General features: G+C 41.4%; 1 protein-coding gene across 2 annotated transcripts in view; it reads right to left on the bottom strand.

Moving 5' to 3' along the window:
• Dync2h1 (dynein cytoplasmic 2 heavy chain 1) overlaps positions 1-13,397 on the bottom strand; it is a 215,906-nt gene that overhangs the window by 74,077 nt on the left and 128,432 nt on the right. For both annotated transcript variants that reach the window (XM_048429223.3, XM_048429224.3), the window contains 3 exons: positions 10,544-10,687; positions 6,923-7,012; positions 912-977 (listed from right to left, as the gene is read on the bottom strand). In XM_048429223.3, coding sequence (XP_048285180.3) covers positions 912-977; positions 6,923-7,012; positions 10,544-10,687 — 300 coding nt within the window. The remainder of the gene's footprint in view (positions 1-911; positions 978-6,922; positions 7,013-10,543; positions 10,688-13,397) is intronic.

Below are 13,397 nucleotides of genomic sequence, written 5' to 3'. Positions count from 1 at the left end.
AAGGGTAAAACTTGTCTGTGCTGCGGAAATTAAGAAAGTATTCTAGGAAGGCACGATAGGACATAGAAGGCCTGAAAACATACTAATTATAGTTTTCAAAATTATATGAAAGCTAGCTAAGTTGATAAAAATTATTAGAGCCCAGTTAATCAATTCAGGAAAAGGTGAGCAAATGAGCAACCACATGTGGAATTAGAAAGGACAAGAGAAGACAACTAGAGCTGTGAATGGCCTATGTTCTTTAACTACCTGATATGAAAATCCAGAAGACAGTTACAATCTGACCAGGTAGAGCTGGGAGGCAATAGATTGGACTCTCTTAGCCCCCTTGCTACTCAATTCTCCATCTATGATATTCATACAGCAATAAAAAGAACACTAACACAATTTTCTTTAAACTTAATTCTAGCTCATATTAGATGTGGTTATATGACAGACCAGAAAAAAGATGCTGGACAAAGAACACAACATGACCCTATGGGCTCATGTAATAACTGTGTACCCCACCCCACCCCACCCCCACTTTATCTGCTGACTCCTGACAGGTGAGCAGCGGTGACAGATGACAAAACTGTGCACCCACATTACCACTTCCCCTTTCTCAGTTGCACTACTTTGGACAGGAAAGCCAGGAGGTTGACTCTTCTGGTACCCCGCCTGAGTTAAGTGCACCGGGTTTACAGTAACCCAAGTACCCTGGGAAATCTCTTAGACTCCTTTCCTTCTGTAACCTGCAATCCTGAGTGAACATCAGAGAAAAGACCTTCAAACAGCACCTCACACCGATCACTCAGAAAACACCAGCTAATGTGCAGACAACTCCATCCTAAGTCATCTCTAGCTTAAGAAAACCCTGTCTGTTAGCAGATTTCTCTGTAGTTCCAAGATTTCCTTCTTTCAATAATACTTACATTTTCTTGAAAAAGTTCAGGATGCATACCTCGAACAAAATGCAAAGCAAACATCAGCTGGTCAGCCTGCAACGAAGAACAGGGTCACACTTGGCTATTTCTTAAGTGCCTTTAAATTTTGGATGATATCGTTCTATATTGGTTTTTTTTTCCACCAGTAATAACAAGTGACTTCAGGTTCTACACACACAGAAAAAAACAAACTTCAAGCTGTCTCTTGATTAAGAGAATAAACATAAACAGAATAGTAACAAGATGATTAAACACATGACTTTGGTGCCTCTGTCTCTGTGTTACCCTTATGATACACGCACACACACAACTCACAGCATTTATTCTATTTGTTCAGACGTTGCTTCCTTTGCACTCAGAATACTACAGTGACATCATGATACAGAAAGCAGGAAACCTTCTGCCACTCCACAAGCCTCCAATTACTCCCTGGGATCTGTAAGCTAATAACCACAGAGCAAATGTTACCCAACACTGGTGAAAATGTGTGGTCAGTAACAACAGCAAGGTGCTTAGTCTCCTCCTTGTTTCTGGTCACAGGCGCTATTTTCACCTCAGGGGACAACATGGAATTACAGTGTCACACACCCTGATGCAAGGCTGATACACCTGGAATTACAATGTCACACACCCTGATGCAAGGCTGATACACATGGAATTGCAGTGTCACACACCCTGATGCAAGGCTGATACACATGGAATTACAGTGTCACACACCCTGATGCAAGGCTGATACACATGGAATTACAGTGTCACACACCATGATGCAAGGCTGATACACATGGAATTACAGTGTCACACACCCTGATGCAAGGCTGATACATATGGAATTACAGTGTCATACACCCTGATGCAAGGTTGATACATGTTCTTCAACCAGGCCAGCCACAATCTTCTTCCATCATTTTTAAAGGTGGAAATGGCAGAAGAAATCATTGTTTGATGTCCTTCTGGTTGTCTAGTTGTAATGATGAATCCCTTAGTCACAATAGTTAACAAGGATGTCAAAAATGAAACAAAAGCCACAACATAAAGAGGGTCCGCGAAGGGTGCGTTCACCCACTGATACAAGGGGACTGATCGAATGAGAGCTCACCAAGGCCAGCTGGACTGGGACTGAACAAGCATTTGATCAAACCGGATTCTCTGAATGTGGCTGACATGGGGGCTGACTGAGCCCCCGAGGTCCAAATGAAGACTGAGAAGCCATTGACAATGGCACTGGGTCTTGTTTCGTCTGCATGGACTGGCTTTTTGGGATCCTGACCTGTTTGGATGCTGACCTTCCTGGATCCGGAGGGAGGGGGGAGGAACTTGGATTTCCCACAGGACAGGAAACCCTGACTGCTCTTGGGAATGGTGAGGGAGGAGGAGAGGGAGTGGGGGGAGCGGGAGGATATTGGGAGGAGGGGAGGAAATGGAAAGAGTGTTTTCGGATACTTGAATAAACAAAAATAAAAATAAAAAAAGAGGGGGAGAGAAGTGTAAGTGGAGCACATTATTTCCAATCAAGTTAACTAAGATTACAGATGGATGAATCAAACTAAGAAGTTTTCAGTCTTGTTTTTTAAAAAGAAATGTTGTCATCATCCCCAATTGAGCAAATATTTTAGGTTCATAAAATCTCTCATTGCCTTTGCAATCTTAGTTCAGGGTCAATTTATCTCAATATATTTGGGTTCTGTTAGAATTTATTCCAAAATGTCCAATGGACCCTACTGACTGAAGGAAGGAAGATAAACCAAAGATGACTAGGACACTGGGTGTCTACCACATTCCATTCGATTACATACAACACTCCAGGAAATAATTAAACAATTAAAGGATGAGGGTTAGCATAGTGTGAGTCTTCATAGAATGTACTAGAACAAGTTCATGTTTGTACTCAGTGTTTCACTGGTCATCCATTCGCTATCAAGAAATCTCAAACAACAGCATTAAGTAGAATGCTTTTTAATCGCAACTTCAGTACCCTCTACATCCAAGTAAAGAGAAGTTAATTCAAAATCCCTTAGAACTATATAGTCCTATTGCAGGCATTAAATACACATATGATTCTTACCTTCCACATCAATCTGGTACTAACACTCAGACATAATGGCAGACTGATGGTAAACTGCATAATACTGAGAAGGAAACACACATCAAAACTATTTTTCTAATCCTATAATTCTCAAGAGACAGTAAAAACTGGAAGCTACAAAATCTAAGGCTGTACTACAGTAGTCAACCCTTTCAAATCTGTTCACTGAGAAGCACCAGGCTCCTGGCACCCAAGGGAGAAAGCCCTAAGCCACGGCAAAGGAGATGAGACAGTACAGAACTCTGGGTCTGCCCCTAACTTGGGCATTTTAATGGGTGACTCTATGTACATTTATGATCCAGCGAGGAAGAGAGGGCAGAACATGGAAGTCCAGAATCATCTAAGTAGAAGGAAACTGCCTAAATTAAGACCTACTTCAATAGATTATAAAGTTTTTAATAGAAGAGTATAAGTCATTAGTTAATAATCATGAGGTATTAGTAATAATAGCTTGTTTAAAAACAATATCCACCTGAATGATACTCAAACGAGTAAATTCATTTAGAAAGGAAAGCAAGGTAAACTACACAGAAAATACAAAAGAAGAAAAATTTTTGATTCTCACCCACTGTTCTCTCTACATCTGAGATCCTTGAAAGCAGTATTGCACAAGGAAGAGGTAACTTAGGGACATCTCTCCCAGAGCTCCTCTCAGCACTCCTCTCAGAGCCCTCCTGAGTGCTCCATCCACAGCTCTTGCCAGTGCCTCTCTCTGGTACTCCCTCCTGCTCCTCCCAAAGCTCCCTCTAATGCTCCCCAGTGCTCCTCCCAGTTTCCCTTAAATCTCCTCCCAGAGCTTCTCAATGCTCCCCCTAGAACTTCCCCTAAAGCCCCATCCTCTCTAATGCTTCTCCCTACTGCTCCCCAATAGCACTCTCCAAGTGCTCCTCCCAGCACCGTCCCTCAGCCTTCCTGTCCCAGAGTGCTCTGAAATGCTATTCTGCCCTCCTTCCCACATCCTCTCATCACAGTGGAAAGCTATACACACAGTTTCCTTTATCCCAAAAGGTTGATATGGGGAGGATACTAAAAGCATGAGTTACTTCCATGTAGGTTTATTAATATGACAAGTTTGGGGAAAACAAATATATAATTTATACATTTCGTTAAGTACTGAAATAAGTATCCTGACCTGAAGAAAGTGAAATGGCACAGCCAGTCACCTAAGCAGAAACAGCCAGGCAGCTTTCTCTGTTTGGCTCAGTTTAGTAAAAGTCCACATTACCTGCTACAAAACAGATCAGTCATTTTATGTTCCCAGTCAACTTGCATTCAGTCTGATGGACATGAATACCAATCCATGAGAGTCCACTGCTGTCACCAGCATGTCGGCAGAGCTGCGTGAGAGATGCCCTGGCAGGCGGGTTAATGTCAGGCTGACGCTACAAACCCAGAAGGCTTTCACAAGGATCTGAAACCACTTCTACCCTTACTAATGCTTCAGGATAAATTCTCATTGTTTATGACTGATAGAGCTTCTCAACTTTCACCATTATTACTCAGACACTGTGGAATCCTGAAATCATACTCCATAGTGACAGAAAAAGATGGTACAAAACAGACATTTTATCTATTAAAAAATATCTTACAAATAGTATTTTTAGGACTTGCCAATTGTTCCCGACAGATTAAGAAAGGTCAGAGTAGACAAGAAGAGACTCTGAGTGCACACTGAAGGATTGAGTCAGCTTCCTAGCCTCTCTCCTACTGTGACCTGCTTAGCATGACCTCAAAGTATTTTTAAAGGATAAAGTGACTTCAAAGAGGCCTCCATAGAGTGCACTGAAACATTAAATTATATTAGTGCTAAAACTATCCCTTTGCCAATTACATTATAAAATATACGGCATGGACTTAACAGCAAAGAGCCTTAATTATCACAAATAAGAATAATTATAATAAGTGAAATACAGAAATACAAGCTGAACAGAATGATAAAAGTGAAGTTAAAAAGGAGAATGTTTATGGTATTTTTAGTTTTACAATGTTTTTCCTTGAAAATTTCAAAACATCTATCTTGATTCCATTCAACCCCAGCTACCTCCCACCAATTCCTCTCAGTCACTCTGCAACATATCTGTCCCAACTTCATGTCCTCTGTTGTGTGTGTGTCCCCCAGTTTGATAAGCATCCAAAGAAAGGTGCTTTCAGCTTCCTGTAGGTAAGAGTACTAACTAGTTCAGCTATAAACACACAGTAACAAGTAGCAAGTACGTCCCTTAGACAAGCAAATACACTTTTATCCAGAAATCTACTGAATCAAAACACTTAAATCTGCACACAAGACGAAGGTACTATGCACAGTGCAGCCATTCGTAATGGCGGAAACTGCGAGCGAATCTTACTGTCATGAACCAGAGATGTCTACAAGGACAGAGTCCGCTCACAATTCAGTCTTCCACAACGCAAAATCAAGCTCTAAGGGGGAGGTCTCAGAACCTTAGTGAGCCACAAGGCCTTTGGCAGGAAGAGGTACAGTTCCCGCTGAAAGAGGACTTCTGAACAAATGTGCAGAAGCTCTGCGCTGCGGTCGGCTCTGCTCGACTAACACAGCACAGCATTCAGGACTTCCTGAGCGTGCTGCACTAAACTGTGCTAACAGCTCCTTAAACCTGGGTGCCAGACTTTGTGGGAGCTCTTTATGTCGTGAGCTGACCCCAAGGACTGGCTCTAAAGACCTAAACTTGGTTCTTAAGTCTCCGGAGTCTCACACTGAACACTGTTCTAGATCCTTTCTAAGAGGAAGACATCTTCAGAAAGTCGCTCCTCATAACTCAGAAGCCAGCACCTCTCCGCCCTGTGACTCTAGCAGCAAGTTAACAACTGCACCACACAATGCAGGCTGTAGGGTTTAAAGGGGAATGCCCCATAGGCTGATAAGTTTGAATATTTGGTTCTGCAGTTGGTAGAACTGTTTGAAAAGGTGAGGCCTGCTGAAGGTGTGCCACTGGGCTTTGAGGTTTCTCAAAGAACTCATGTCATTCCCAGTTAGCTCCCTCTGCCCCCCACTGGTGGACTGCTGTAGCCCACTGCTTGTCTGTCTGCTCCCAACCATGATGGTCATGGACTCTCACCCACTGAAAATGCTTCCTTTTATAAAATGCCTTGGTCATGGTGTTTCTTTACAGAATTAGAAAAGTCACTAAGACACTAGAGGACACTAGGCAATGCCTAGAAACACTAGGTGTTCACAAATGAGAGAAAGAGGAGGGCATGTCATTAGCAACTAACAGCCGCAAGGATGGTGACTATCTCACGGGCACAGAACAACCACTTCACACAGACATGTCCCCAGACGATACTAGACCTGAGGATAAAGAACCTGGGCTGGGAAATGACATGTTACCCATGGTTAATCCCCTTTTTAGTAAGCACAAGACCACCGAGGACGTGTGGTGTAGGAGTTTCTTCTGTTTGTGTGTTGCTTTCATTGGTTAATGAATAAAGAAACTGCTTTGGGCCTGATAGGGCAGAACTTAGGTAGGCGGAGAAGACAGAACTGAATTCTGGGAGGAAGGAAGAAGAGTCAGAGGAGAAGCCAGATCCTCTGCCTGAGAGGGACGCTGGTTAGAATCTCTGGTAAGCCACTGCCACATGGCGGTACACAGATTAATGGAGATGGGTTAAACTAATATGTAAGAGTTAGCCAATAGGAAGTTAGAGCTAATGGCCAAGCAGTGTTTTAATTAATACAGTTTCTGTGTGATTATTTCAGGTGTAAGCTAGCCGGGCAGATGGGACGAACAAAGAGGCCCTTCCACCTTACAACAGACGTGCAGCTAGCTAGTGTCCTCACCTTGGCTTTTTTCCTTCTGGCTACATTTCGGTATGTGGTTAGAAGTTAGAGTTTGTCAACACAACTGCCCATTTCAATGACAGAGGAGTGAGCAGCAGTTTATATCTGATGAATCCTTACCTTAAACAGGCACCGGCATATATATTCATACACCATATGCTTCAGAGAGCTGACAAGAGACTGAATTCTCTGTTCTGTATTTTCAGAGTCCTGTAGATTAGAATTTGAAAATCCATTAAGAAATTTAGAAACATCTACATATATTTTATAGAAATTATTCTTCAGATTCAAAGTTGGTTCTGAAATAAACATCCTTGTCCACAAACCCCAAGAAACTAACTAAATAAGTGCATTATATTATATACTAATGCAGTATTCTATACTATGCAATTTCTTTAAATTTATAAAATCAAAGCTTTTAATAAATGAAGAATACAATCAATTTCAAAATAGAAATAATAAAAATAATGAAATTCCCAATAGTACTAGTTCAACAACCACACATCACTCTGATAGCAATAGCATTTAAAACACAACCTATTTCAACATGAGGTAAGGCTAATTAAAAGACTTGAATCTAATTACCAATTCAGCTCAGGTGGGATAAGCTTTAATATGAACTTGGAAAGTTGTACAATAAAACCCACACCTTCAATGCTCAGACTGACTCTGGAATTCTGTTCTAGATAATTGTCACAACGTTATTGTATGACTGATTTCTATTTCCACTGATTTAGAAAAACTAGGACCATCAAGACGAGTGGGTAAAGGGGCTTGCTGCTGAGGCTTCCACACAGTAGGAGAAAACAACTCCTGAGTGTAACCTACAAATGCACGCGCATACATGCATGTATACATACATGCGCACACACAAATGCACATATATACTCAAAATAAACAGATGTGAACTAGACAAAGAAGACAGGGTTGACCGGGTGGAAATGGGGATACAGCACAAGAGATCTGCACACCACATCACTTCGGAAGTCATCACGGAATACATGGCTTGTAAACTTCAGCTCTGGCATTAAATTAGACTAAGCAGCGTATACTTCTGTGTTTGTAACTACAGAAAAGAAGACTGGTAAAATAATTTTAATGATTGAGAGAAATGGAGCTAGGTTTCCAGTAAAAGGTGTGGAACTGGCACACATGTTAACTGTTTACCACGCAATCTCACACGGGAAATGAAGAATTAAACTGTTAACGACTGTTTACCATACAACCTCACACGGGAAATGAAGAATTAAACTGTTAACGACTGTTTACTAAATAACCGCACGTATGAAATGAGAAATTAAAAGGATTTTATTCTAAAACACCTGTAAGCTAGAGTTTTTTACTCTGTATTTATAAAATTATATGAAAATAAATTTAAATGTGCATATAACTATACACATGTACACATACATGCGTCAGTACTATCCAATCAAATATTGTTTAACACAGAACAACTGTTACTGAGAAATGTACATATTTACTTTTTTATACATATTTACTATTTTACCAAAATGTTTCAATCAACACAGTATTATATCACCCTGTTTGATAACATACTGAATAGTTTTCAATTTTTAAATACCTGTCAAAACTAAGGACCATGCTAATAATATTTCTGCGTTTCTTATCTTCTTGAAATCTACTATTTGTCTTAAGGGAACTATATACTCTTGTGTAGTAGGGCTCTAAAACAAGGAAAAGACAATTTTCAGAATCCAAAAGGCTGAATGAAGAGCACGTGTGAAGAATCACAGGCAGATGGACATGCTTTAATGGCTAGCACACAGATCACTATGGCGACATTCAGATGCACACAGACTGAGACACATACCAGAGAAAGGCAAACAGTACACAAAGACACTCATGGCTGACCTCATGGGTGTGTCTACACAAAATCGGCACAAAAATGGCAGACTGCAGGAAATGGCCACAGACCCCACCACAGCACTGCCTACTCCCAGTCCCCTGGACACCCTGGGTCACTTTGCAGAGCCTCATCAGAATCATGGTGTATAAACCTTAAATGTCCCTTATGAACTTCAGTTGTACAAATACTTCTTTTCGCCATGACAGAGCAAGCTAATTTTTGCTGGCAAAATTTTTCCCCAAAGCACAAGCTCTATTACATAAAACTTTACTTCAAATTTGAGTATATAAACAATATCAAAATAATATATATCAGTGGGATAGGTATCGGGAAAAATAAGATCATCGTTTATAATCAAAGGACTATATAGCATCCTTGGTGAAAATACTAAGCAGTCAATGCCAGTGAAGATTCTCTTCCTAAACAATAAAGAAAGGACAGTATTCTACCAAATGCAAAAAACATGAGTCGTAATTTTGATGGTCTTGGTTTTGCAAAATTATTTTTAAAATTAAGTGAAAAGGCAGAAAATAAAGTAAAAAATGGGTTACAACACATTGCAAAAGGTTCTTAACATGTAAGGAAGTCTGAAAATGTGTGTGTGTGTTTGCTTGCTTTTGTTTGTCAAGACAGGGTTTCTCTGTAGCTTTGAGGCCTATCCTGGAACTAGCTCTTGTAGATCAGGCTGGTCTCGAACTCACAGAGATCTGCCTGCCTCTGCCTCCTGAGTGCTGGGATTAAAGACGTGTGCCACCACTGCCCAGTGGAAGTCTGAAAATATTAATTGTAAAAAAAAAAGATGTAGAAACTGTGTTCAGCAAGAGAAAAGTGCAAATACCAAACACGACTGCATTTATTTTCTCACAAGTGATTTGTGACTGCAACTGGGAGTCCATAAGTGCCCAGGAGCACGAGCACGGGAAGAAAAGCAGCTGTGCTGGCTCCTGGACAGACTGGAAAGGCTTCATAGGAACAGCCATCTACCAACAGAACACATTTCTGAAGAGTATGGAGTCAGTAGTCATCAAAGAGCTTATTAACATGCATTTCCCCTCAGCTACCCAACTCTAAGAATTTAAGGAAAAATTAAAGATACAAATTAGGGTGGGTTACCTACACATGTCCACAGCTGTTTTTAAGTGTGACACCCCAATTACTGAACAATCCCATCACTAAGAGGTGGTGTCTACTTGCGACAGACTTTTAGTTGTTTGGGACAATACAAGTCTGCAAAAATGTTACAAAATGTGATTCCATTTCTGTACTATTCACCAGAATATATTATTTGGTTCCTGAAGTATCATATAAGAAGTACATCTACTCTGTGCTGAGATATCAACACTGCCATAGTGGTTTTGTAGTGAAGAAACTATTCATCAAGTCTTCTCCCTTGGTACCCAACAGAGTACTGAAGAATCTACACCTGAGCCACACCCTCAAATCTCAGCTGAACTCCCAGACACACAGAACACATCCCTGCGGTGTCATAGCCAAATCCCTACTTAGTGAGATAGTTTGTCAAGCTTCCCCAAGGAGAACAAGCCTGCTAAAGCAGTGTATGGTTTTGCCTCTGTTGTGGAGAACAATGCTTTGTGTATATTAGAGTCTCAAATGGCAGGGAGACAGTTCAGGTGATACGACTAATAGACAATTTATTTCCTTTACAAACACTTGTGAATTACTGGTGTTTGAGGGGTCACTTACTATTAACTTTTCTCAAACCATAAACTGTTCCTTTGTTTACAAACAACACTATAATAGTTTGTCAAGAATATAAAACAGAATTAAAGAAATGGTCTCTTTTAAAGGAAGTTTAAAACTGTTACATGTGGTCCTCTTCAGCACATCTCTAGCTGTTGGGGACAACAACTTACCTGCTTGTTAAGCAGAGCTCTTTGGAAAAGTCGGAGAAAGGAAGCCAAACTGAAGCGGTACATGTTATTAATCTTGGACAAGTCAGAGATGATGAAGTACATCTTGCTGGCACTCTCAGCCAAAGGCAGATAGGCATCCCGCTCCTGTGGATCATTAGTGGAGACAGAAGAGGGGTCATCTCATCCAGTGCTTTACTGCCACCTGCTGGCCACTGTACACACACCCTGAACTCTACTTACACAACAAATCAAGATGAAGAAGAATTTCTGTAACTTAAGGTAATAGCATCTTTATTTATACAAAGCTAAGGACAAAATGTCTTCACTCACTCAGAGTGCTTTGAGAAAGCACACAGAATGGATTCTGGAGGCAGGAAGTCCAAGGCTAACACAGCAGCAGATATGATGTCTACTGAAGGCACATTTCCTGATCCCTGGAGTCCGGCAATTCTTTTTGTGCCTTCCAGAGTGGAAAGCAAGCACGTCTCCTTTGCCCTCTTTTATGGTAACTCTTCTCTTGACCCAGGAGACCTTCACTCCACAAAGGTGCCCCTCTTAATCCTACCTCAACAGAGAAGAGATGTCTACATAGGAATTTAGGAGTGAGGCTCAAACATTCACATTACAGCAAGACATTTGAAATATTTTTCTAACCCTAACATGGTAGAATCACAAATGGGTCATGGTTTGGTCCTAGTCAAAGCCAAGAGTATTGGAGATGAAGAAAGAATGAATAGTGGGTGGGGGCAGATCACTTAGGTGATGCAAGAGCATGGCACGCCATCCTGCGTGAGCACTTCAAGCAAGAACAGGCTGTTGTGGCAGAAGCAGAGAATATGACTGTTAGAGGTGATCATGACGCCTGTACTTATTAAAACAGGGGCTGCCTTTCTGACAAACAGCATGGGAGAATAGGATAAATGGCTGCAAGGTTCTGAATGCAGGTGGAGTCTCATGTTCTTCTTGTTACTGTGCTGCAAATACAAATATGACTTTGGTGGGTCCTATCTACAGACCATCAATGCTTGCTGCATGAGAGAAGGCACAGTGCTCACAACGCTGTGGGAAAGACTGTAGTCAATGCCTGTCAAGGTTAGCTTTGCAATGGCAGGTGGGATTGACTGGACTAGAATCAGGCTTTGGTTTTTGGTCTTATTCTGGTTTCAACAGAGCTCTATTTGAAGCATACAAAGGAGCAATAGATGAGAGTAAAATGTGAACAAGAGTGGGAAAGTATTGGAAAGGAGAAACAGAACAGTCATCAAGGGGAACAGAAATAACTCAAGAACGTCAGCGCACCCAATAACTCTAGAATGTCAGTGTGTTAAAGGTCAGGCTGCTGCCTGAAAATCCTCAGCGATATGAATTTCCAGTAAAGCTCAATCGCACTGTGCAGGAGAGAAAGTGATGAAAGGCTGGCTCTTCGCTAATGGAATCATCAAAGCGTAAGAAGGATTCCAAGGCAATTGCACGAGAGTGGTTCAGATGCTCACATTGACTGTGTCTACTCTGACCAGGGAAGAAAAATGTTTGAAAAGAAATAGTATATGACCCAATTAGTATACTTAACTTGTCTTAAGATAAAAATCTGCTGAGCACAGTGACCCACCCTTGTCATCCTGGCACTCAGGAGGCTGAAGGGGAAGATCACTGCAAAGCCATTTAGGACTTGTGATGGCTATGGTGGCAGCTTGACTATATCTGGAATGAACTACAACCTAGAAATGGGGGTCACACCTGTAACAGATATTCTGCTTGGTTTGAAGCAGGTGAATTCACTTCTAGTTTGGACCTCTGAGGTGAGAAAACACACATCTTTGAAAATGCACGTCTTTACTTCAAATCTTGAGGTGGGAAAAAATACCTTTATCATAGGCCATAGCTTCTGCTTGAACTCTATGTAAGGACATAGAAGAAGGAAGCTTTTGTTCTTTGCCTACTTGGTCTTGTGTTCCTAGCAAGTCCATTCCTTCACTCCTTGGGATTTCAGCATGTACAGAAGACCAGCCGAGACACCCCGCCTTGTAGGACCGAGCAACTACTAGATTCTTCACTTTCTGTTCACAGCTAGCCACTGTTGGATTCGATCTGACTACACACATTCTACCAAATTAACGCAAATATTTAAGATTTATTGCAATGACTTATAGGCTTAAGTCCTGTAAATCATTCTAATAAATCCCATTTATATACAGAGATAGATTCATTCCATAATTTCAGTGACTCTCGAGAACCCTGACTAATACAGACTATAGCCTAAGACCCTGCCAAAATACAAAAGAAAGGGAAGAAGGGAAGGAGGGAAGGAGGGAGGGAGGGAGGGAGGGAGGGAGGAAGGGAGGGAGGGACCAAAACAGACAGACGTCTAAGAATGGTGCCACAGTTTAGATGTGTAGATTTAAACTCTTCCCTGAGAGTCTGCACGTTAACAGCTTACCTGAAGCCAATGGTATTGTCAGAAAGGGAAGGACATTTCAAGAGGTGGCACTGGGGGAGCTCTCAGTATAGTGAATGCAGTGCCTTCAAAGAGGAGCCACTGTGGGACCCTAGTTTCCTGCACTCACTCCCCATATTGTCCCAGGCTCTCTCTCACACATACGGCAAGAGAGAGAGTTTCACCAAATCTTTCTACTATGATGTGCTGCCTGTCTTGCACAGCCCCGAAGCAACAAGTAAATGACCAATGAACCCTTTATTACAAGTTGATTTCCAAGACATTCACTAAAGTAATAGAAAGCCAACTGACACAGGTGGCAAAGATGTTCTCTCACACCCCCTTTCAAAACACTTGCTGTTAACTTCATCTTAAAGCAAATCTCTACCATAAGTAACAAGGTGGCAGATGATGTCGTAG

Source organism: Myodes glareolus, chromosome 4, assembly GCF_982192425.1.
Source record: "Myodes glareolus chromosome 4, mMyoGla1.1, whole genome shotgun sequence".
Taxonomy (NCBI): Eukaryota; Metazoa; Chordata; class Mammalia; order Rodentia; family Cricetidae; genus Myodes; species Myodes glareolus.
This window is presented reverse-complemented; position numbering and strand designations above follow the sequence as displayed.